Raw genomic sequence first — 25,746 nt, 5'->3', positions numbered from 1 at the left:
AAATGTCTATGTCCTGAGAGCCAGTTATCTAGTTAAGATGACCTGTGGCCATAGGGAGTTTCCAAATGACTGCTGGATAATTCTGAGGTCTACTGGGTAATTCTAAAACCTCTTTAAAGGCGTGATGTGCCAAAGGTGTTTGAAGGGGTTATGAGGTTCTCAGCAAGGGGAAAAGGTCTCCCTCTCCTACCATATGCAGTTTCAGAGTTGGTACACATTTTTCACTGCCTGAAGAAACTTCCCTCTACATTACACACTACACCATTTATAGCACACAAGTTTCTGTTATAAAATTTTTCAAGAGTTACAAACGGGATCTGTAATTACACCTAATACAGCTTTCATAAAGAGTCAAAGTACAGCCAGCACAGCACTGTCTGATCTCAGCTTTGAAATTCATATCCCAAGTCATTTTAGAGTAAGTGCAATGTTTGCTTCACCAACTAAATTGCCATGGGAAAAAATATTGAAGGTTCAAACAGGCTAATGTAAAAATGGCACCACCCTTTGAGTATGTTTACAATAGCACCACTGTGGGAAATCCCACTGAGCTACAACAAGCACCTACCACTGGAGGTCTTCATGAGACAGATGAAGGCTAGGAGAAGACAGAATGCTTATCTGAGCCCTTTCTACACTACTGCCACAGCAGAAACCTTTCCAAAAGTTAACTGCAATCCCACATTGTGGAGACAAAGCCTTCACAGCCATGGAACACAGCACCTGTCTCCATAAGGCAGGTACATAATACGGCTTTCTGGCGGTAGCCATCCCTAATGAATTACTGACACCAGAAAACTAACAAGTCACCTCAGTGTCCGTTGGCTTTTCAGTAAATTCTGAAGACCTATGAGCCCTTCCTTCCTTTCAGACCAGTTGGAGCTGGCGCAGTGGTTCAGGACCTCAGCCACATCTTCAGTCTGCCGCAGGTAGTGCGGAATGCCCCCGTTCCTGGAGCCATAGGAACGCTCCGAGCAAGCGCTGGAAGCGTCGCTGTTGGCGTCGTCATCGGAGTACATCCCATAGGGCTCATACCTCCTTCTCACTGGCTTTTTCTGGAAAAGGGAAAACTTGGACTTATCAACTTACATATGTTACATCGATGCCAAAGAAAAACAGTCTATTTGCAATCACTAAAAAGAAGATTAGTGCTACTGTTATAGTGACTGAAGTGTTTAAAAGGTGTCACCATGCATTGCCTGCTTACCTCTCACAGCAGAGCAGGACAGAGCCCACTGATTTCAATGAGACTGAGTGACTCAGGGGAAGAGAGCCTGCCTTCCCCAGCATGAAAATGATGTATTTATGCTCAGTAGAATTAAGTTACTGGTAATGAATAAATGTTCTATTGGCAATAATAGTCAATTCCACTGTTACAGATACTATGATGATACATCCTCTGCTTTAAAAAATAATAAAGATAAGGAAGAAATAGCTGAAAGAATCTATGCTGGCATACCCAGTCACTTTGAGATCGATACTGAAGTGACTCTAGAAATGCACTGGATATGGGAGATGACAATTTCTTTGTTAGTTTGGGCTAGGATTCTTTCTAGAGGCTGCTAAGGGAGTTGAGTACTCAAATCCCACTCATTTCCATAGCATGGCATTAGGGAACCTAATTGCCTTAGGTACATCTTTGACTGCCTTGATCCGTACAGAAAGAATAGTAGCATAATTGGCAGCAAAAACACCTCTTAAATAAACCTTAAAAGAACAGGGTTGACAAGATAATCTATCAAAAAAAAATATCATCTATATTCTAAAGTGTTTGCTACAGAATTCCTTCCAGTGTCCAGTCCTGCAGGTCTTGGACTTGTGAAGCCAGCAGAGTTTTGCTTCCACTAGGACTGGAGGATTGAAGCATAGAAATTAACTCACATGCAGTATCATGGGCGTTAGCAACAGGGTGGGGAGAGTTGGAAAGTAGAAATAAAAAGTCAAGAAAGCACTAGTACCTTGCTCCTGGAGTCTCCTAACAGCTGTAGGCAGGAAAATATTGAAGGGTGGGAAAAAGCATAGAGAATTATGTCAGAAGCTTATGTAGGGATTGTTTTTGCAACAAAAACGTATAGCAAATGTGTCTTAGCAAATTAAAAAAAAATACAGTTTTTGCAAAATAAAAGTGGGTATAATAATGCCTGACTTTATCTCCTAACTGTTGCACTACTCATACTGGCTACAATTTCGCTTAGGGATCTCAGAAGTGAGAATATCTGTTTAAAACTTTTTTAGGAACATTCAGCATCTCTTTTCTTACTTTTAAGAAATCTACAGTGAAAGATACCAGGGATTTTGGTAGTGATTTCTCTTTTCTCACATATTACTAGCAGCGTTTCATTTTAGAGTCTTGCAAAGAAATTCTGATGTGAGGAAGCCGCTATCTACAGTACAGCACACTTAATCAACTTCACTTGCCAAGTTCTCTTTCAACCCACAGCTCTTTTACCGCACTGTTTTGAAGATTAGCTTCTTTTAAGACCCCCTGGTTGGCACCACTGGCTTAAAGACTTTACTTAACAGCAAAGTTTCCATCACCTTTTAAGCTCTTCTGACAGACCTGAGCACTGATTTCCAGTATAGACACTGTGGGTTTAGGCCAAGTCCAGCTCAAACAGAAGTAGTGGATCCAACTGGAATTGTACAGAGGGAGTAGAGGTCACAGAATGACCCACCTTGTTTTATTTCAATTGAGGATTTGGCTGAAGCCATCTTTGGAGAAGTTTTTTTCATTTCTTACTACATGGAAAAGACAAGTCTCTGAAAACAAGGTTACTGGGTAAAAGCTGGCATCACAACACTCTCTCAAAAGGAGACTGCACAGGCTTTGTTAGTTGCCTGTTGTCAGAAGGCAATGAAGAGAAAACTGGGGTGGTGGGAAAGAAGGGATTAACAAGATTGTGTTGCATCTCCTGAAGCCGTACAAATTCAGATTGATCAACCAAGTCAGTAGCACCAGCTAGTTTCCAGCTAGACTTAAGTATTTCTCTTTTAAGTTGTTCAACCCCTCAAAATTTTAACATTTCAGTTTAATGTTACTTAACATCAAAGCTGGAATACTTGAAAGAGCACTCTTTAAGTCTTGCTGGAGATTAAGTCACACCCATAGAAATCTCAGGGCTCAGCAGACAATTGAAATACTGTGACACTCTCCTCCCTTAAGAAACCTGTATTCAGCAGCTGCTCACATGCAGGAATAAAGCCTGATTTCATTTACACAGGCAAAGCAGTTGCCTGTAATTACGTCTTGAACTGCTCTGGTAGCAAATTTGAGATGCTGAGAGCAGAAATGGGCTCACAAGCTGTTACATTTGGTGATGAAAATGCTCACTAGTGATTCAGTCCACTAAATGCAAGAGTGCCATCCATTATACACTGTTCTACCTTTCTTTGTTCACAAATGCTTTATTTGTTTTGAAAGATAAATTTTGTAAAAGGGCCATTTTTCTAGAAGTACTCTAATAGGTGCCATGAGCTGAGTGGCAATCAGACATAAAAAGGATGTTAGCCATCCTTGGGGAAAGTGAACTAGGAAATGGAGAAAGGCTATCTACCAAAAACACTGGTGACATGGTTCATCTTCCTTAAAGTCCATCTGAGACAAATTCTGAGAGATCTGTTTCAAGATACATCAGGAAATCCTTCCCTCGTTCAGGTCCACATCTGGAGAAGACCAATGGTACCCAGCTAGCACTGTACAATAATTTCTCCTCCTTCTACATATCCTCTCTCCTCCAAATATTCAAGGTACATACAAAGAGTGCCTTCTTCTTATCATGTGCCTTCTCAAAAGCAGAAGACACTTTCTGGGTTCTATCCAAGAGATACCATAGTACAATAAGATTATACAGGACAGTAAAATTTTTTTTAAATGACATACAATTTACTAGGAAAAGCAGTGAATGTTTGAAAGTATAAGCAGCAAACTAGACAAATACAATTCAACTTACACCATAACAGCATGAGATGGTACAGATTCCATGCAATCAAGTTATGAGCTCTCTGAGTACCTACCCTTGTGCAAGTAACACAGGGCAGAAACTTGTTCTTGCTAAAACCTGCTCAGGAATTGACACTAACAGAGAACACTGCTTTTCTGACAAAATCTTCATGCGGGTAATAGGACTGATGGAAATCTCCGACCCCACGAGTGCCAAGCACCGTCACAGTGCTGGGCACATCCTCTGACAGCCAAGTGAAAGGCAAACAGCTGATTCAACCCATCCTGCAGCTGTAGTACCAAGCCACAGCACTCTGTGTGATGACAGCTGCAGAGAACTGACATGGAATAAGGAAAAACATACTGCTGCCAGTATACCCGAAGTCAAAACAGCCAAAGGTAACTCTACAGCATCAGACACTGGCACAATCAGAATAAAGCTACTTAGAAAGAGGAGTACATACGTACAGGTAACTTTAAGCCACTTTCCGGTGTTGGAAGCATTTTGTATTTTTCCTCTTACCAGTGCATCGGCCACAGCAGCCTCCAGATCTGTGCTGGTGCTCAGGACTCGCATGGCATTCACAGAAGCAGGCATCCTGCCTGGCTGTCCGAGTCCAAACCGGTCTGCACAAAAGACAACAGTGAAAGGGATTGTTAAATGAATTCACATTCATTTGGAATCCTAATCAGGTGCCCGAGTAGTTCTCCCCACGGACTCTGGGAACTCACAGTGCTTTTCCATTAAAGGTCCTTTTACCCAGAGCTCCAGAGAGTCTGCCATTAGGGTAAGAAATAAACTATTGTTTGTTGGGCGTTGGATGCAATTTTGGATCCTCAGGGCAACTTTTCATTTATGTACTTTAAACAGGGAATCTATTTTCTGTTTCTTTTTACTCGGTTGTCTCCAAGTTTTATTTTAATGTCAGAGGCAGACATGCCCATCCCAATCTGGCACTCTCAGAAATCAAGAGAGCTTCTCATTAACCTCAGAGAGACAGAACCATGCCCAGTGTCAGAACATGTAAATACTCAAGCACTCATCTATCCTGCAGCCTTCTCTCTCAGCCAAGGATGTGAGACTAGCAGCACCAGATTAGTCTATTTTATGTCTCAAGGCTTGATTAACCAGTTGAATATACCCCTACACCTTCACAGTATAAAAATTAAGTTAATAACTCACTTGTGAAGTGACTCCAATTTCTGGTTGTCTTGAGAAGTTTAAATTCCAGAGCTCCATATCAAAACTGGTTTTGAGCAGAAAATACCATCTTTTTTCCCCTTTGAATTTGATGGCAAAGCTCTCAATGGCATCCAAAGCAATGGCATTGAGTCTAAAATGCTATTTACACTCCTAACATTAATTAGGTTACCTTATCATTTGCCCAGTTTACCAGAAATGTTACTGAAATTAATTTTTTTTTAAGCAAAGCCAAATTCAGAAAGGTCCACCAGCAGAGCTATGACAGAATCAGTAACTTAAGTATCACAGGCCAGGTTCTGGCAGCCGAGTCCTTCTAGAGGGGGACAGATCAGATACCAGATACTGGGATCTTGGCTCTGGTCTATAAGCAGAAAGATTGGTTATGACATTCCAAGTTTTTCTTTCTGTGTGGGCTTGTGTTTGCTCATGGAGGACTTAAACTATCCCTCCTGGAACATATGTTACACCTCTGTCCCTGTACCCATACGTGCCAACAGGAGTTTTGCCAGCAAATTCAGTGGTTCATGGATCAAGCTGCACGAACCCATTTAAGAGACCTTCAGCTGATCCACATCAAGCAGCAGGAGAGAGGGGTCAAGTCACACAGGTCTTTTAATAGTTCATCTATATTTAATTTAACAGTGGAAAAATACTGCTTATCAAATTGCTGAACCATATTGTGGATTTGCTCAAAACTGAGGCCAAACATGGTATTCAGCAGCTTAATGTGTTTTTGGGGAAAATACCGCGTATCACAAAATTGTATTGCTTTCTTCTTTATGCACCTATCTTTTAGGGATTAGCTCACATTGATATGCATAATTTATATCAGAGATTGAAGCTGGCCAGTTTTACTGTCCTAATTATAAAGCTTTATTTGAGATTAAGCTACTGTGGGGAAATAGGGAAGATTTTTAAAGTCCAAAGTATTTTGAAAAGAAAAAAAGGCCTGCAGACTAATATTTATTTCAAACAGAAGTGATACCTGTAAAAATTTACTGTTTCTTAGAGTTACGTACCCAGACAAGACAATTCTGATTTACAACAAAAGCACATTTTCTACAAAACACATTACAAGGGGAAAAAAATAAACAAATTTCTTAGAACTACTGCCAAAAAGTAATCAAATCATGACATTTCACAAAGAAATAAAAGTTGTATGTGTTATTACTATCCCCTTTTTTAATGCACTTGGGTTGAAGAATAACTTCAAATATGAAGATGAAAGAATGCTTTATTCCTAAAATGGAAAAATCTGTGCACTCTTAACAGAAGCACAGAGATGATAATGCAGTAGGTCTGACTGAAACTAAAGTCACCACTACAGAGATATATACACTATAAAGTTGTACAGAGGACCAGGATTTTCCTAAGTATAAATGAAATCTGGTACAGTACAAGGGCTGTAAATGTTGAGGTAAGTTCTGGACTTGGTTTTATATTTAAATCCAACCCAATTATACTACTCAAGTGTTACTGAGATCAAAATTTGGCTTTACCTTTTGAAACTACATAGCATGAAAAATACTACTGTCATTTGTTTTTGAATAAATTTAGTATTACATTAGAAAAGGGAAGATAGTTGGTTGGGGTTTTTTTTAAATGAAGAACAAAATGACAAAATAATTCAATTGTAGATCAGTTCAAATATCCAGCATAAAGAAACAAAATTGAGCTGTTTTAACACATTAAGTACAGTGTGGCATGCTAGCTTCTATCTCCATGGCTATCAGGAATCTTCTGAACTACTTTGTTCCGTGATTTTTAAATTTACAACACCCAAATTACTCCAGGCTTCTCCCCAAGACTCTGCTGCCATCCTGGAGTGCTGAAATAAGACCATAGGAGAGACCTCAATGTATGTGGGGGCTGGGAACACACCTGACTCCAGGAATAACCAGTACAGTCAAGCCCAATGTTACTGGGCAAGAAATCTGCAGATTATGCTCTGGCCACATTCCCTTGTCTCCCTGGCTAGATTCATTCATTATACTTGTTACAAACTTGGTGAAAATTTGCAACCACCGTTATTAATCCTATTCTGCCATTTTTTAGAGCATTTTGGCCTTCTGTAGTACACAGGTAACCATACAAAATTTGATTATGCTTTGTACTAAACCACAGCAGGCAAACATGAAGTGCCTATCACAAGAAGCCAAAAGCAAACAAAGCTTAGATCTGTATTACAACTGAGCTATTTTAAATATTTTTAATTATTTTGGTTAAATACAAATTCAAATTGTTATCTGAAAAATGCCAGTCAAATCAGCTTGCATTATTTCTGTCCAGTAACATAAGGGAAATGTTTTGAGAGTTTTAGTTAAGTGATAGACATTTAACTAGACTCATGAGAAACAGAGTATTTTTCACTCCCTATCTGAAGGGTGTTAATTAAGTAACTTTCAGTATAACAAATTCCTTATAAGATTTTAGCCTCCAAGAAAACACTGAAGCCCTCATCTTCTACATTATCTTTGTCCCCACAATTATGTCTCTGTTGTCCCAAAGCTAACCCTCATTCAATTACTTTTAAGATTCCCAGTAAAATATCCTTATTTCAAAAGGAATTACAGGTTCTCCATAACTGCAAATCCAGTACAGGGGAGGGACAGAAGTAACTGGAATCTGCAGATTTTTCTCATTACATGTAACCATCAGTCACATTATGCAAAGTCCAGTGAAATTAAGGGATTTTTTTTTCTTTCAAAAAATTCCATGTACTTTGGACAAGGCCCTGAGAATTATATGAAGGATGGATCAGCATGTGTTATGCTCCAAAGTTCAGTCTGAAAGCTCATCAGGTGCTTAACTTTTGCTGCTCTTGTGTATTTTGGAGGGGATCCCACAAATAACTTTCATTAATAGAGTCAGGAGTCCAGAATATTTAGTAATAAATGTGATGAAACCCATTGGATCCTGTCCTAGACACTGGAAAGTGCTACACTGCTAAAGAGGAAAAAGAATTTGCAAGTACTCTGCATCAGTCAGGATTTAGCCCATGCTGCACAACTGATCCAATTTACAGGAGAATTGAGAAAGCCCTGGATCACCCTTTGTTTAAACACTGTTCACAATGTTCCTAAAATACATAAAATTAAACACATCCAATAAATGAAACTCAAAACAAAAAGCCACGTTGAACAAAACCAGAACAGAAAGCCCCGCAGTGGTGAGAAGCACATGCCAAGTGCTGGCTGATGCACACGATGGCAAATGTTAAGATGGTGTAAAACAAGACTACGTATAAGAAGCGGATTCATGCAGTTAGCGCTTGTTCACCTGACTGCCCAACAGAATCAGCAGTGGAGAGAGCACTAGTGGACCTGGAATGACGTCGAGAAGCTGCAAGTAGAAGGAATGGCAACACCCACAGGATTAACACACATTGAACCCGAGACAGAAAATGCCACAATCCAAAGGGGATGCGTGTGACCGCTACCGGCAGAGGTGTCTCATAGTGACAGGGAATGGCGCTGCATGTGGATGCGGAACAGCTACAGTGAGAGCCCCACAGCGTCGCCTCCGCCTGGAGCTTCCCCCCTTCCCCTCGTGACCATTAACACGATGCATGACAAAACTCATTTGGAACAGTCCCAAACTGGGTGCAGCTCAGCAAAAACACCCCGATGCACATCAGTCACGTTCCAGACCTGCAGTTCTGGCAGGCGGCCGTCACGAGAACGTGGAGCACATAACTACAGAGAAGGGTTTAGATGTCTGATCTAAACCCCAAAGTGAAGCCATGAGGAATGGTTACGAACTGTGCTTGCAGGTATTTTTCCACAGCATTCTAGCCTATGCATAATAAAATCAACGTTAACAAAGAGAATGCGTAACCACATAAATAGGAAGAGTCATACAGGGAGGTCACCAACCACTGTAAAAGTCCTCGGGTTGGTTTCTTTTCCAAATAAACACACGTACACACATATTCAGGTGTTGCTACTTCCAAAGGTCTCTTGCTTTTAACAAATTTTGCATACGTGTTTCTTGAACCTCAGTATGTACATGCAGAGCTAAGGAGAATATGCACATCACACACCCATCTAGAACGACACATGTATACAAATTGTTAAAAGCAATGGAGCGCACACGGTAGCAGAGGAGCCTAAGCCAAATATAGCTTCCACTTCAATTCCCAGTTGTTAGCAGCACATCAATCACAAAATACCTTTGGAGAGGTTTTCAGTTCTTGGCTTCAGCATACAAGTGAGTGTTTTATGAAAGCAAATGAAAAATGGGCCCAGCCATTCCCAAATTACAGAAATTTTGTCTTTCTAAAGAAGTTTTCCCTATGTCTAGCAATGACATGCTCACCAGCTCAAAGCAACTGACCCAAGAAACCGATTGTTCATTTAAGCAATTCATCGCCACAGACTCACTGAAGGCCTTGTTGCTTTAACATCATAACTAGTACTGTCAAGAAACTGAAAAAATAAAGCAGAATCACCTTACAATACAAATAGGCTTTGTCAATTATGCACATAAGTGTGCAGCAGAAAACTCTAAGTCTTCTGTTAAAGGCAAAGCATTCATAAACACAAATACAAATATAATATTAGAAACAGGAATCAGCAACGTTGAGAAAAATAAAATTTTGGGTCTTTCTGACTTTGAGAGCTTCACTAAAAGCTATGTGCAATATGGCCTTTGGATATGGAGAACACATGCATTTATTCAAGAGAACTATACCACTGATATCATAAGTAAACTCATGAAAGATATGCATGATCAGGGCAGGATTATGGACTGAACTTCACAATTAAGGTTTGTAGGTCACAACTGCTTGCCCGCAATCCATCCACTGTGCCCCTGTGGACACCACTGCAAGATCAAGGCCCAGGGAGAAACAATAATAACAAAAAAATTTCAAACACCCACATCTTTGCAAGGAGGCTGAGTACACATTCACTCTTGACTGTTTTTACTAACTTAGGAAGCAGGACTCATGATACACAGACACGTATGCCTGCACTGCAGCCCCAAAACAATAGGATGTCAGTGCTGATGCTGACCATAATACCATTAAATGCAAGAATCTTGCCATTTCCATTTAGTTACTCTAAATATAATTCACAAATATACAAGTTAATCATTATAAGCAAAACCAGACTATGAATAGCAGGATTATATTACCTTTGCGTTATTGTGAGATTAACTGGGTTCTAAAAATACTGTAAGAGAACCACACTGTTTTGGCTTAAACTGACATATATAAATTTCTTTGAGATTAATTACACACAACATAATTAACAAGTTCATGAACACATTTGATCTTAAAGCATTTCAATGAAAACACAAGAAAAAGGTAACAGGGTAACAACTAGATTGGGTTACTGTTGTTACACTGGTATTTCCTCCCCATGTAACCTTTATGACCTAATAACAATGTATTTCTAGAAATGCATTACTCTTCATGTAACTAAAAATCATGAGCTAAAATGAGATTACTCTTTCCTCACAATTCCCTCACAATAAAACAGTGTAACACACATCTGTAACTGAGATTTTACGGTCAGTGTAAGAGTCAGACTCAGCACCAGTGGAAGTTTATAAAGCTCACACCAGCCACGGTTCTGATACGCTGCATTTGCTTTTCAGAACAAGGGTCAAGACAGTACTGCAATGACTGTATTTTCAATAAAATAAAACACAGCACAGTGACACAGAACACTGATGAGCTAACACTGAAATCCAGCCTACTTCTACGTTTTGGCTGGAAAAAAAAAGCTTAATCCAAAATTGAAGCTAGGCAGGTTAACTATAAAAATAAGCTACAGTTGTGGATCTACTGTCTTTTTCTAGATCTGGTATAAAATCAGCTTAATTTAATCAATAAAATGCTCATCTATTTATCTTAAAGAGCTATGAACCAAATTATGAATGCAAAGTTGAACTCCTTCCATTTTTCACCAGAAATTGAGATATTAATGTAAACAGATTATTTTATAGCTCAATATAATGAAGTCATTGAACCCAAAGGCTTCTCCAAGATTAAAACTTGTGCTGTGTTCCATTTACACATTACATCATACAACTGTATTTTGTCACTATGTGCAAAATAGATACTGTAACACCATTCTTCATTAAATTACTACATAAATGAAGAGGGCCTGGAGATAACTGTATTTCATGTCTGAGATGACAAGTTTTGATACAAGAAGTAATGTATTTGGTTGAACATATGATATGGCATTTGATCAGAAACATTAACTTGCTGTATTCAGCATTGTGCAGAAAAACTTCTGCATAAGGTAAGTGCAATGAGATTTTCTATTTGTACTGTACACTTTAACTGCAGTTTAATGATGTTCCTTTAAAATTTCAGTCTTTCCTTAGTTTTACACTGCCTGGCAAAGTTTCCTACAGCATGTGCAACTTAACTGATGATTGACTGTCCTGTAAAACCTCTACAAAAAAGAGCTACTATCTCCACTGGAGGATTCAGGATAAAATTAAATACTGTAACTATAGCTAGCTGTAAGAAAATCGAATCATGAATAATTGAGTCACTCAACAACGGGCTACAATGCTACAAAACTACTTCACTGTGACCTAGAAAATCCAGGCTTGCCCTCCCATAGATTTCCATCAGTGTTATTAAGCGAAGCAGCACAGCCCCATACAAGCTGATTCAATGAAACTAAAAATTGCAAAAGTTCAAACTAAGCTATTTCCCTACTAACAGTGAAATGCTGAGAACCAGAATTGAAGCATGCAGAAGAAAACAGAAGGGGGGAAAAACAGGGTTGGAAATGGGGAGTGTCAGGAATCCAGAGGATAGAAAAGAGCTCATTCCACCTAGCAGTGTCTTGAAAGGGCAATCACAACAAGGGAAAAAGGAAAAAAACATATTGACCCTTAAAGCTCCAATGCCTACATGTACTCACCAAGTGGAGGGAAGCCCCGAGCAGGGCTTGTATCTCGACTGCTCTCACGGCTGGTATCACGACTGCACCCCTGACTCATGCTGGGTCGGGGGATACGACTGCTCCGTGCTAGCATGCAGCATGGAGAGTTTCAGAGAAGGTGAACAAGTTTAATGAGGACAGAAAGCTCAAAGTCAAGTCACAGTTCTGTTAGTTATGGTAATTATTACATTAGTAATTACAATTTGCAGCAGCCTGCTCAGGCTCTTTACAAACCAACTACCTTACATGCTGAGCTGTGTTTGTGATGTGAAATTTCAGCAGCATTAATGTCTGGCTGACAGTCTGCTTTTTTCTTAAGCAATCCAAGTTTTGTTATTCAAGTAGAGCAGGAATCTTCAATCATTTAGGGAAGCTCTACTGTTGCAAAACAGATGAGACTAAAAGAAACCCTTCCAGAATATTTCTTCCTTAATTTTAAAATAAACATCCTTCTGGAACAAATTAGCAGACAAAAATTTCTTTAAGTAATACTGATATAATGTTTTTACATAGATTTGCCTTTCACAAGAAGAGTTTTTTGAACAAACATCCTAAGGAAAAAAAAGGTGTACTGCACAGACTTGCAGAGATATATTTCTCTAATGAAAGATACTGGGGAAAAATATTTAGAACCTGAATACCTGAAAGACAGGTTAAAAAGTTATTTGAATTTGAAAAGAGCAGTAGTTTTAGATATTTAACAGAAGCTAACTTCTGCTCCACAGACATTTCTAGAAGTTTATCTTCATGGTTTTATATGCACACAGCTTGAGACATATGCACACTTCAGGGGAGTTTTAAACTATATTCTTTACTTGTACAAAACCCTACATGCTTCCAGACTCTGAATGTTTTAAAAATGTTTGCTGAAAGTTATTTAGTAAGCTTTATGCCTGATGAAGAATATGATATTTTCTTAGGTTAAAAACCAGGAGTTAATTGTCAGGAGAATTTATTGACAAGAGGGATTTCCCTTGCTGTTTTAAAAAGGCAGTAGCATAATTCAAGTGTTCAGGAATCGCCATTGATGAGTTTTCTCAGGCACAGAGTAAAACGTAATCTACCAGCTTTGGTGACAAAACAGCAGAGGTACATATGCATAACATGAATGTGCTAAGACTTTGACTGTATCCTTGTTTTTATAAAAATAATGTCATTTGCATGCTTCAGTGTATATATATATATATTCTTACAAATCTCTATCGGTTTGTATACAGAACTTAAATGCCTAGACTCAAGCTGAAGTTCCTCTACAGTGCTTCAGTGTTCTCACATAAAATGGATATTTTAGCATCCTTCAAGCAAGACAGTACAGAACAAAATAGAAACCTTCATATTTAAGCTTTAAAATTAGAGACTTCTGCCAGATTCTTGCTTTGTCAAATCCTTCCCAGTTTTGCAAAACCCCATTCATATCTCTGCGATGAATTAATGGTTCTGATGGTTGACCTCTGATGTCAGACAATGTGAGATGAGCTATCAACCAAGCTGATTAGATCACCATAATGTCTAATGGTACTGAGTTGGATGGTCTTACAATAAATTAAACAGACTAAATGATAAGAACTGGATGAAAATAGGGTCCATGAGTACAATAATCCCATCTCAGATGTACAAGGGAAAAAGCTGACAGGTGAACTACAGGTAAAAGTAACATTAAAGTTCTCCACACAAATACTTGGCTTGAAATTGAAGACTCTCTAGAAGCAAACTTCTCATTCTTGGGTCTCATGCTTAGATGTAAATAATGGCAGCCTTCACATCAGGTTTGCACAAGCAGCAATTTCTCTTAAACACAGAAGATCTGCCCGTCTTTTCTATAATACAACCGTACTAAAAACAGTAAAGGCTCTTTAGAGAGGGAGAGATGTGAATGATTACAAAAATTAGTGGATGCACACAATAGATTCTCCTTTCATACCAGCTAACAGCAGCAGCATGAAGTATGAAGAAAATGCACTTTAACTGCATTGTCCTACACTAGTAGGACAATGCTACAGATGAAGCATAATACTGACTTTACAAACAGAGCACTCAAAGCCAAACACTGGGTACCTCAGGATTAATGGTCAAATAAAAGTGTTGCGTGTTACTGGATACAAAAGAAAACCATGGGGAAAAAAAAGGGATTGAAAAGAACTGAAGGATGAGTCTGCTGTGGACTCCCAGGCACCTGCCTCACATTTTCACCACCATGCTGTGTAGAGAAGATTTTTTTATCAGCTACTCAGACTATTTCCTTTAGACACTGCCAGCAGTAAAGGCCAGCAGTGTTGTCATTTAGCTAAGTCTATCACACTGTGACAGCCTGTCTCTGCAGTGCAGGGAGCAAAAGCAAATAAGACAGACCAAGTCTCAATTGGAGAATTCTCAACCCCCAGAAGAAATCAAGTGAACGAGTAGCAAAATGGATTAAGTATAGGAAGCATGAAAGCAGACAGTGTGTCCACAGCCAGCTCTGCTGTGAGAAAGCCTAGGACAGGACAAGGATGGATTGTTTCCAATAATATTCCAACTTTGTAATGTGTACTGTACATCTAAGTTTTACCAATTTCATCTGCAAAGTCACTTAGACATGGCTCACACCAATATTAAAACACACTATCAAGCAGTCTTATGCCAGTGGAACCCAACAGATGCAAATATCACCAGCAGAACATGAAAGTGCCCCAGTTTACCAATCTACCACTTGGAAGAAACTGGTATTTCATTAGGGTGTGAATTTTAATGATTCTTAAGTGGAGACTAAAAATCAGCAGATGCTTTCTTACATCAATACCAGCATTTCAGAGTTTGAAATTCTGCCAAACAGCCAAAGGAAAGCTCTGCAGTGGGGAACACCCAGTCAAGGCAAGTCAAGAACTGCCTGCAGATTTCCAATAAATGTACACAGCATAACCCCAACAGAAAGAGTGCTGCTGCATGAAGCTGATAGGCAGCTGTGCTTGCTCCACTTTTTGGAGAATGGCTGTCTTGGATCTCTCACTTCTTTCAGACCCAGCTGTGCCACACGATCTGCAGAGCATCCAACAGAATTAACTTCAGGCTGATAATTTTCAGTTTGTAGGAAATGGACATCACCTGCTTGAGCACATGATCTCCTTCAAGGAGCCCAAAGAAACACTCAAGATTAAGTGGACTGCACTCCTCCTTCCCCAAGAGGATATCACCACTACTAAAACTCACTGTGCAGACAGCAGGGGTAGGCTTAAAAATGAAGTGTCACAAGCAGAGACATACAGGTGACCACACAGGGCCTCAGAACACTGAATGTGCCTCATTGTGCTGCCTCTGGGGAAACAAAATCTTCTTCATGTTTCCCAGCACATAAAAGGAATCTACTTCATGGATACCTGTAGTCATCATAGAAATCAAAGCTAGCAGCAAGGTATTGATGCTAACAGGCATCCATATACAGAGGGCTCTATTATTGTTACTGCCTCAGGAGAGCCTGAAAAACTCCAGGGGATGGTTTCTGTATTTGGAATCAAGGTGAGTGGGAGTTTATTTAATGAAATGAACAAACAAAATAAAATATCAAGGAAATAGAGAGACTGAAGCAACACAATAAAAAAGCATAAAATACTGTTAGCTACTATGCCATAAATTAATAAGTACAATGGAATAATGGTATATAGCTGACAGCTCAAAAGCTATATCCATCTGGGTCATATTACAACTTTCAAAATCCAATAAATAGACAGAATTTCTGCAACTGAACAGTAAAGTGTCAGACACTCCTGTTCCCATAACAGCTCAACCCAGGCTGTGTCCATCAACCTGGGGGGAACAGGTGAAAGCCACATATCTGATACATGTCAGATCTCTCTCCCACTCTCAAAGAACAAGCACTGATTATGTTCTCAGGGAGCACGTCAGACAAATTATACAAAGTACTCTTTGAAAAGAATTCAAGGCTCCTGTAATATACCTGAAAGCAGGCAACCCAAGAGTGAGGATTCTACACAAGGTAATTTCCCTTCAGGTGCTCAAGAATGTTTCAAATCAGACTACATAGTATGATGATCAGCTTAAACATGTGTGATGGTACCATCCACCATTCTTTGCTTCCTCCTAAAAAACAATACTCTTCTACACAGTGATAGAACAATTACCTCTAGTACTCGGGAGGCACTTTACATTTTAAAAGCAATGAACAGAAAAGCATAATGTATTCATACAGAGCCCATAAAATAGATCAGACATGAGAAGAACAAAGAATCTGGAAAAGCAGTCACAATGAATATGCAGTATTTTTTATGAATCATAATGGCATAGACACTCAGGTGCTTTAAACTCATATCAGTATACTGGAAAGAATTAATAAAATAGTTCTTTATTAACAACCTCCTCTAAATAAAGATACAGATCAAATGTAAAACATAAAACTATTGCTAAGGCAATAGATATAAATTTAATTGCCAACAGTAAGGCTACAATTTTAATCCATTTCAATCTACTAGCAAAGTCTCTGGAGATAAAAATAATTTAGAATCAGAATAATTTAAAATGTTTTTCTACATTAGCTTCAAACTTATAAAATAATTTATATTAAAAATGAAAATGTTCAGACAGCACATTGAATACCTTCTCACTTCAACTCACATACACAAAGTCTTATATATATGATATTTACTCACCTGACTTTAAAAAAAGTCTGCTGATAAATTTGAAAATATAAACTATTACAGAATATTTACATAACAGTTACTGAGATGAGAGTATCAAAAACAGAACAATTACTACATAAGTCTAACACATGTTCTAAGAAAGTGTCTCCAGGATATTAAGGATGAGAGAAGCAAACCACTTAAAATGCAAAATTTCTAAAATAATCCAAGAAGGTGCTTTTTGCCCTTGGTTTCATGTGACTGTAAAGACTGCTCAACTCCTTTTAGGAATAAGCTTAAATGAGGTCTTTTTGCTCTGATGGTTATTCACAGTTGTTCTTGCTTCCTGATCTAGTAATATTGCTCATGTTGAATTTCAAACTGAAAACACATCATGACATCTTTAGGCTTACTTTGAAACCGTAAGCTCAACCTGGAAAATTGAAATTACTCTCCTACAAACCACAGGCACATGAACTTGTCAGCTGAGAAACTCAGAAGAATAACAGCAACATAAACAGTTTTGCAGTCAAGAGGAAAGCCCCTCCTTCAAGCACACCAGCCAGCACATCCCTGCAGTGACTGTTCTTACCTAGGCCTATTCTGTTGGGACTCGTCTCCCGACTGCATCCCTGGCTCCGAGGAATCTTGCTGCGCTTCTCTGAGGATGGCACTGGCTGGACTCTGGATGTTCCACCGCTCAGGCCACCATAGGAGCTTCCTAAGAGCTTACCCGGAGAACTAGACCGGCTACCAGCTAGGAGAGAACCAGAAATGAGGAACAAACAATTAAAACCTCCCAAGATTTTAAACACACTGGCAGCAAAACTGGAACACAATCAGCTCTACATAAGAATCTAATCCAAATCCCTCAGATTACTAATGGGAGTGTTACCTATAAACTTTCAAGAAGACTGAGGAAAACCCGTGGCCAATGAACACTGACATCAGCAACCCTCTGCTGCCCATGGAGATCAAGCCCAAGCAGACACTGCAGTGTATGAACATCCAAGCTGGCTTTGGGAGAGCTTGTGGAGGTGCTGGGGCAGCCTTGCTGCAGCAGCAAGGGATTTCCAGGCTGCCTCACCTCTTCAAAAAGCAACACCAACCAGGCTGTGTGCAGAGCTGTGCTGCAGTGCCCTGGCTTCTGGCACAGGTCACCTGCTGCAAAGCAGCTCAGGCAGCTTTGTGCTACACTGCAGTGGTGGCACTGCTTTTCTACAATAATTCAGTGAGGAAAAATAAAAAACCCACCACATCTGAACAGATCAGCACAATAGCGAGTAAAACCCACGAGCCTTACACTCACAGAGATACTGGCTTACTTAGGTCTGGCTGGTTAAACCTAAGTTATTTATTTTTCACATGATGAAAATTTTAGCAAATTGAATAGTTGGCCTGTTTTATATTTCCCTGTCTGCTTGAATAGTCCATGATAACTTCACATTTCTCCTAAGAAATGAGTATGTGAGTCGCTCAAAATCTGCTGTTGTCATTACTATTCCTGACATTACATTTATTTGCTGAAACACCAGGAAAAGTATATTTGAAAGGGTTGCAAGAGCATACTCTGGCAAGCTTACATTTTGAGCCTATATTCACATTGATTTCTTAATGAAATGCATCTCACATCTCACAAAAATTTCATTTCCAAATACTGTTACAACTAGAGTAAAACAAAAGTTGAAGACTGTTCTTCTGTCTTAACGTAAGAAGATATGCAACTCTATTAGCCTCATGAACAATACCATAGCACATGTATAAACTTACTTGCCCCCTCCAATTTCTTGGCCAGAGCCATTCTGAACCAATCAAATATACTCCAATATTGTACAAGGTGCCAGCTCCATTCTCCCCAGCCCAAAGTGATAGGTACAGTCCTCCACACATCACCGTGACCTAAAAGCCATCTCACTGGTGTCAGCAGGCATGTACTGAAGTAACTGAGAGAAGAATTCAGCCCCTAGGGTTTGAGCTGCAGCAGTGAGCCAGCTTTGACATCAGAACATATGCTTACCATATTTGATTAGTGGGAGAAAGCAAAATCACCTGCCATACACGCTTTGATTTATGACTTCAACAAAATGCTTTTTAAGTCTTATAGTTAGGAGAGAATGAGGAAAGCTAAAAGCTTAGCAGTTAAAAAATGTGAAGGAAAAAACATGAAAAAGCAAGAAAGGGAAAACGTTTCTTACCACCAGCAGGATTAGCTGATCTGGATCCTTGATTATGAGGGCAGACCAAGGGACAGGCAAAAAGTGGATTAAAAGACAGCAAGACAATACAGCGTTCAGCATGCGGTTTGTGCTATACACAATACAGACAGATTTATTTACAAACATGTCACTCCTAAAGCCTCTGCAGAATGCAGTGAATTAATGTGCAGATGCAACTAAATTTCCCAAGGTTGACCAACTTCTCAGCAAAATGTCAACCAAGACCCAAGTTCTGCTCTAAACTGCACCCCAACCCAGTCTGCAAAATCGCAACATGGTTATCCACTGTGTAGGCATGGAAAATCTGTGACCAACTCAGTATATTTGAATTTGTAAATTATTACATGCAACGTGTAGTTTAAGGATAAAGATCATATCTGGTTGGGCTAGGCTGGAAATGCAGCAAACTAGACCAAGGCAGCAGGTGACCACCCTAGATCTTCATAAGGCATTCTATAGAAAAACTCGGTCCATAATCTTTAAAGAATAACTACTATTTAAATATTTCTGAGACTTGTCTCATCTGGTCTGACCATTTTTCATCAAACTAAGTTTAGGGAAAAAAGGTGACTTCTGGCTTTGGATAAGTTCTAGGTTCAACACTGAAGAAATCAATTTGCATTAACATCCCAAAGCCCAAATATATCCTTATGACCTCAATGTAAAGATTTCCATTTGGTCCCATGCTCAATATACTGTCTTTCTGCAGATCTCCCCGTCTAACACAAGGCTATAAACTGCTTTTTCAACCCTCCAGCATGACAGAGCAAAGCAATGAAAGAATGAACAGAGAAGGGCTTTCAAATGGGGGTACAAAGCAAGACAAGTCCTCAGAACAAACAGGTCCTTCACAAACCCAATTTCCTATTCAGAAGGCTGAAGGTCCTCATAACAGGGAGTTTCTCCCTCCCCCCAGTTCCTTTTAAAAGCCTGAGTGACAAAATTCTCCTCAGATACACATGACAAATATGCAGCAGCATCCCATGTGTGGCTCCTAGGAGAAAACCATGCTTTGCCAGGAAGCCAGAGAGCACAGATGTGCCATGTGAATCAAAGCAGAACCCTTTTTCCCATGTCTACACAAAATAGGTAATGTCCTATTTTCAACTGATGCCAAACCCCATTAATTTTAGACAGCTCACATGTTCACACATACAGAAATAGAGTCACATAAGCAGGAGAGGCTTGGCAGGGCAAGCAATCAGCTACAGGCACAGGGGGTGTCTCAGCAAGACACAGTGCCAGTTATTTAGAGCTACACACCACAGTGACACGAAATTCTGCTGCACAACTGGTAAAAAAAGGCCACAACTAAGCACTCGGATTTGGGGCCTGTTTGACAGCAGGAGCACACACTGGCTAGGAGGGGATTCGTTTTATTATGTGTCCAAAGTGAGCCCAATTGTCTGATGGTGCTACTGCAATTCAAGAGAAACCCATTAATAACTCTTTGTTCTGCTCCCCCAAGAATAAAGCAATTCTTACGCTGGGACTGGGACACTACTTTAGCGCGGCTGCGGCCTCGAGTATCAGCAGGCGTGGAGGTGACACTTGTGGCACTGCCAGAGCTCTGCCTCCTGGTGCGGATCCGGCCTGGAGGAATGCAAAGACAATCACACTGTTAACAAGTTTCTTACAAAGGCAGCAGCAGCATCTAACACACTATACACACAATTACCCAGGGTACAAGAAATTTACTGGGAGAGGCAACACCTTTTATTAGGCTGGCTGAGATGCAGGGGAGGGAGTGGAAACAGCCACAGCCCATAGTCCAAAAACTTTGCTTTCGGTAATGCTATCAGCCAGTTTAATTAAAAAATATTACCTCTCTATAGCCTTTGATCCAGTTCTAGAGTAGCTTTTTTACAAAGGATCAGCAACAAAAAATTTCAAGCCTCCTAAATGCAGCTTCCTGTATCAAATTATTACTTTCTGACAAGGTGATCACCCTTTCAGAGACAGGTGTGACAGATGTCCTTCCAAATTCCATCACTGGGATTTCCAACTAGCTGTCTGGTGGCTTTATACCCTGCTCCACCTGCACAGGCTGGCAGGCACTCCTGTGACAGTCTGTCAACGCAGCCTGACCACACTTTTATTTCAGGCTCATTGAATTTTCCCTGCTGTTTACAGATCCCTCGTATTTATCCAGAGATCAGAGCTACTTTACTTGTAATGAAGAGCCCTATTTAAAATAATCAGTGTTGAGGAAAACAGATTCTGTGTGCCTTCTCTTTATTTAAGCAGATAATGAATATAAAGTCTCTAAGTGTTCTCAGTCCTTGTTCTGTCCTTTCCTCATGGAAAAAGCAGCGAAATTTGAGCTAGGAAAGCTTAGGGGATCATCAGTTCATCCCCTTCCTGGGGTAGGGTTGTTATCTGCAGAATGCCCTTTCCAGTGCTAAGCTTCAATTATCTGTCTCTAGTTAATGGGAAAGAAATGATAATTAAGAGTAACACAAAGAAAGCCTCCATCAATACTTTTCAACACGTCAGTTCTTAGCCAAGACTGAAGTTTTTTTCTCAGGGCTCATGCCAGTGCTATCCTGCATTCAGAGGGTGACTTCCAGTTTCAGGCACAATAATGAAAGGAAAAAACCCACAGCAGGTAAGAGAAGTCTAGACAACTGCACCCACTGGTTATAGATACTCATCTCCTGCCCTCTGTCTCCACCATAAGCATACAGAGATATATGAACAGGGAAACACACACTTCCCACCCAAAAAACCCACTTCACATGCAAGACAAGACAATGGCAAGCAGCCCAGACAGAGCGATTGGGAGCTATGTTCCTTCTCTGAGCTCTCAAAATATTCATAACACGGTCTGAAAGCTTCTGCTAGACCCAAAGTGACAAGGAGATGTCTAACTTTGAGAAGAAAGGGCAAATTTGTTTGTATGAGAAAAAGCCTACAAGATAGCTCTACTTCAAACCTCTCCTCCAGCACCTAGTTTTAAAACGGCTCAGTAGGCAAAGTACAGGTAAGTACAGTCAGACAATTGCTTACAGACGAGACACAGCAGGAATCATCAGCAAAAACATTTTAACCACTGGCTCAACTGAACAAGTTCTGAGCAAGCCATGTGGGTCCAACAGCCATAAAACTGGCTGCTGATGTCTTCTTTATCACCAGCAAAGGCTGCAGATTCCTCTGCTGTAGGGCATTCTTGTGCCTTACAAAGGATCAGCTTGATGCGCTCCTGGAGACAAGCTCTCTGCCAGCCAGATCCCACCCCATGCAAGTTTGGCACAGATCTACACAGGTGAGCAGAGCCACTCGGTCACTTGTTAATGAGGTGGACCCAAAGCCCGACACAGGCTCCAAGGCAGGGCGGCACGGGGAAGGAGGCAGGCAGACATCACACTCCTCTCAGAAGCCTCAAGGCTTCCCTCCATTTCTATCAGGAAGGCATCACAGGAAGACAAGAATTTGAACCTGACCAGTCTTAGGAACCAGTAATGGAATTCATTTACATCCTTCCAGGAGGCCTTGGCATTGCAAGAAGTCCTAGGGGGAAATCAAGCTGAAATTCAACACTACACACAGTAACAGGCAGTATTGGAAGACACATTTAGTGATGTGCATGGGCCAAGAACGAGTGAGAAGGGACTGATGTCTCCTCCTCTCACACAAAGGCTACTTAAGACCCTCAAAATTTTATGGATTTTTCTGCATCTACAAAAGTTGGGGGTTTTTTTTTCCTTTCTTATATCTTCATCAATAGGTGACTAAGAAGGGGAAAACTGGGATAAAATGTGTGACTTTTCCAACTTAAGAAATACAAAGTCTAAAATAATATATTAAAGTGAAACTGAGATTAGCTTCTGAAGCCATTTCTAGAGGCTTAAAAAAATTAAACAGAACTAATGCAAACTTAATTAACATGTGATTGTCAACAAGACTGGAAGAAGAAAACTCAGCCCTATTTTGAAACCTCTAAGGGCTGGTGGACAGATTCCTACTGACTTCAGCAGTTCCTGAATGAATGAATGAATGCCCATGAACAAAATTCTGCTTCCTTTTGCACTGGTATATTTGCACACTGATTTGGGCCTATTGGGTGTCAGAACAGTGTGAGAGGAGAAGTTGTCCTTCCACAGTAAAAACAGAGTCCTAACACTGATAACAGATTTTCTCATCCTTTAAAAAATGCTGACAAGCATTTGAACTGACATTGCACTGGACTTGCACTGTGCATATGGATTTTTAATATATATTATACCAAGTGTAACATGCATATATAGTAGTTAATCCATACAACACAAATGGGGCTTCTACATTCCCCCAGGAATTTCATTTGCAAACAAGAATCTACACTCACATCCAAGAGCTATTTGCACATAGGACTTTGTGTGTAGCTTTATCTCTATCATTCTAACCCAGACAGAAAAATTAATTTCAAGCGGGACTGGAAATATAATATCAAGTAAGCTATTTAGACTTTTTCTTGTTCTTAAATTCAAGCAAACACCTCCCCTCCCAAAACTTCTTTGCTTTCAAGTGGGTTTGTCTCCATAACTAGTTCAAACTACAGATGTAGCAATCCATATTTTACAACCATTCTTTTTCTCTGCTGCTTTTAAAAGCATTGCTGCATTCTAACAACAACAGCACAGCAAAGGAACAGATAAAGAGTGCCCCAACTAGTTTCCAAAAACCATGGAAGTATTTCCATAAAAAAGCCCTTGATCTAAATTTGACATGTAACACCCTGTTGTTGGTACAGAATAGATTTTGAAAGACTCCATATAAATACGTTGTGTTAAGAAATCATTTCTGGATTTTTAGGAGGTTTTGGTTTTATTTTTTAATGTTATTGCCATTTTTACAACAATGGCTTAGAATCAACTGTGAAATGTCAAACAAATGCCTAAACCTAGAAAGGTTGTTTTGTTTTGTTTTGAGAAAAGGAACAAATTAAGGTTCTATGATAGTATTTGTGCTTTACAAGAGGCTTCACCTGGCAGGTTGAGTCCTCTGGGTGGATACTGCAGCATCCCCACCCCCAGTGCACAGAACAGCCATAGGCTTTATGACACTCAGTCTGCATATCACACTGAAGAAAATGGTTTTCAAATAATCTAGAAATGGTATGCAACAGCCTCACACCTCACTTTAATCAATCCCATGCTGTGAATAGGGACACCTACAACCACACAAGTTATACGTGGATGCACTGGGACGATGATGGTCTCTCCAGGGATCAGGTTAATGCAGTTAGGTTACCCAGCACTGGGGTGTTTGCCCCACTTGGAGAAAAAACATTCCTGAAAGAGCCGCTAGCCCTAGCTGTATCACTGGTAAATAACACATGGACCTGGGAGACACACAGAGATCAATTAAAAACATGCTTTATAGATAATATTTAAAGAACTTTTTTCACCCCCCATCAGAATGGTTTCCATGCATATTTAGCACTTCTCCAACATTAGAAAGACCTGACTCTGCACAATGATTTTCCCTGAGAGGCACTTGATCCTCACTGGAAACCATCAGGATGTGCTGCTTCTGGGTTTTACATGAGATCTCCCTCCAAAGCAGGGGGCTCAGGGAACACTCCACTTTGCCCTACACAAACAAACCAACTCAGCACTTGCTAAGGGATGGAGCAAGAAAAGCAAAAAACCTACTACCTGAGCAGTTCTGTGTAAGGTACCACTGTCAGTCATGACTTTGAATGAAGCCTCACTCTTAAGGACAAGGGAGAGCTTTAAAGCAGAGAAGAAAACAGGAATGGCGATTTCTTTAAACTTGTGTCACTCCCAGAGCCTTTGATAATGCACTCAATGTGTCCACCTGAGCCTAAGTTATCTGAAAACTGTAACAAACCCCATTTTATTGCCTTTCTGGTGATTACTAAAAACTATTCAAAATTGCGCCACTGACTGCAAACTGCTGATTTTGTTTTGAATTTGCCAGTTGCAGGTCAAATCAGCATTTATGCTTTCCCTTTTGGAGAAAGGCTTTGTGTGAAGGGCTTGACTTCCCGCTTGCTTTGACAAAAAAGGTAACACAAATGCTCTGAACCATTCTAATTAATGAAAGCATTATGCGTCCTTTAAAAATATTACTTGAAAAGCTGTTTCATGATAAACAAACTTTTCTGAGGTTTCCTTTTAGTCAGGTATAACAAACATGGCACAAGTGCCACCTCCCTAGCACTAGCTGTGAAGATCAAGACTGTAAAGGTTTATCTCTTTTGAGCTTTCTGTGTGTAAAGCCCTTCATGCAGTTCAAAAAATCCCCATACATGAAGGGTCTGGGCAATCAAGGCACATCTGTGCACTGCATGAAGAGCTGCACAAACCTCACTGGTGTACAGACTCACCTACCTTTCCATAAGGAAGTGCATTTCTACAGCATTTGCCAATTGTTGGGATGTCACAACTTAAAACCAAAGGACTGATATTCATCTCTTAGTTGGCATTCTTGCACTGGCATCACCTACTCTATCTTGCTCCTTTGTTTGAGCTGTCTGACTCCAAACCAAACCATGAGGAGAACCAAGAGCAAAGCAGATGGGAATTGCCAAGTCTACACAATGCTGGCTCCCAGCTGAGGGGAATGAGCAGAATTTTACAATGTAGCTACAGAAAGCTATGATGGAAACCAGACATCAGATTTAATGTCAAGCTGAACCACACAAAAAGACACAGGAATTTTCTCTTAAATTACTTACTGGTGACCTGCAAAAAAAGGCCAAAACAAACCACAGGAGCACAACTGTAGATGACCTTTCTGCTTTATGCTCTGTTTCCTTCTGTATCTAGAGCAAGAGGATGTTTTTCTCTACTCCTACCCTCTTAATTTTTACATTTATGTCAAGAATACAAAGTTTTATCTTCCCTGCAGTTCCTGACTC

General features: G+C 40.0%; 1 protein-coding gene across 1 annotated transcript in view; it reads right to left on the bottom strand.

Moving 5' to 3' along the window:
* The window catches only part of CLASP1 (cytoplasmic linker associated protein 1), a 167,592-nt gene that overhangs the window by 46,840 nt on the left and 95,006 nt on the right, over positions 1 to 25,746 (bottom strand). The window contains exons 21-28 of the mRNA XM_068195417.1: positions 20,367 to 20,474; positions 18,861 to 18,887; positions 17,258 to 17,422; positions 12,035 to 12,142; positions 8,424 to 8,486; positions 4,464 to 4,567; positions 1,959 to 1,982; positions 811 to 1,055 (exon numbers count right to left, since the gene is read on the bottom strand). Coding sequence (XP_068051518.1) covers positions 811 to 1,055; positions 1,959 to 1,982; positions 4,464 to 4,567; positions 8,424 to 8,486; positions 12,035 to 12,142; positions 17,258 to 17,422; positions 18,861 to 18,887; positions 20,367 to 20,474 — 844 coding nt within the window. The remainder of the gene's footprint in view (positions 1 to 810; positions 1,056 to 1,958; positions 1,983 to 4,463; positions 4,568 to 8,423; positions 8,487 to 12,034; positions 12,143 to 17,257; positions 17,423 to 18,860; positions 18,888 to 20,366; positions 20,475 to 25,746) is intronic.

The sequence above is a fragment of the Anomalospiza imberbis genome, chromosome 7, assembly GCF_031753505.1.
Source record: "Anomalospiza imberbis isolate Cuckoo-Finch-1a 21T00152 chromosome 7, ASM3175350v1, whole genome shotgun sequence".
NCBI classification, from domain to species: domain Eukaryota; kingdom Metazoa; phylum Chordata; class Aves; order Passeriformes; family Viduidae; genus Anomalospiza; species Anomalospiza imberbis.
Note: the sequence above shows the minus strand (reverse complement) of the source record. Positions and strands in the feature narration are given on the sequence as shown.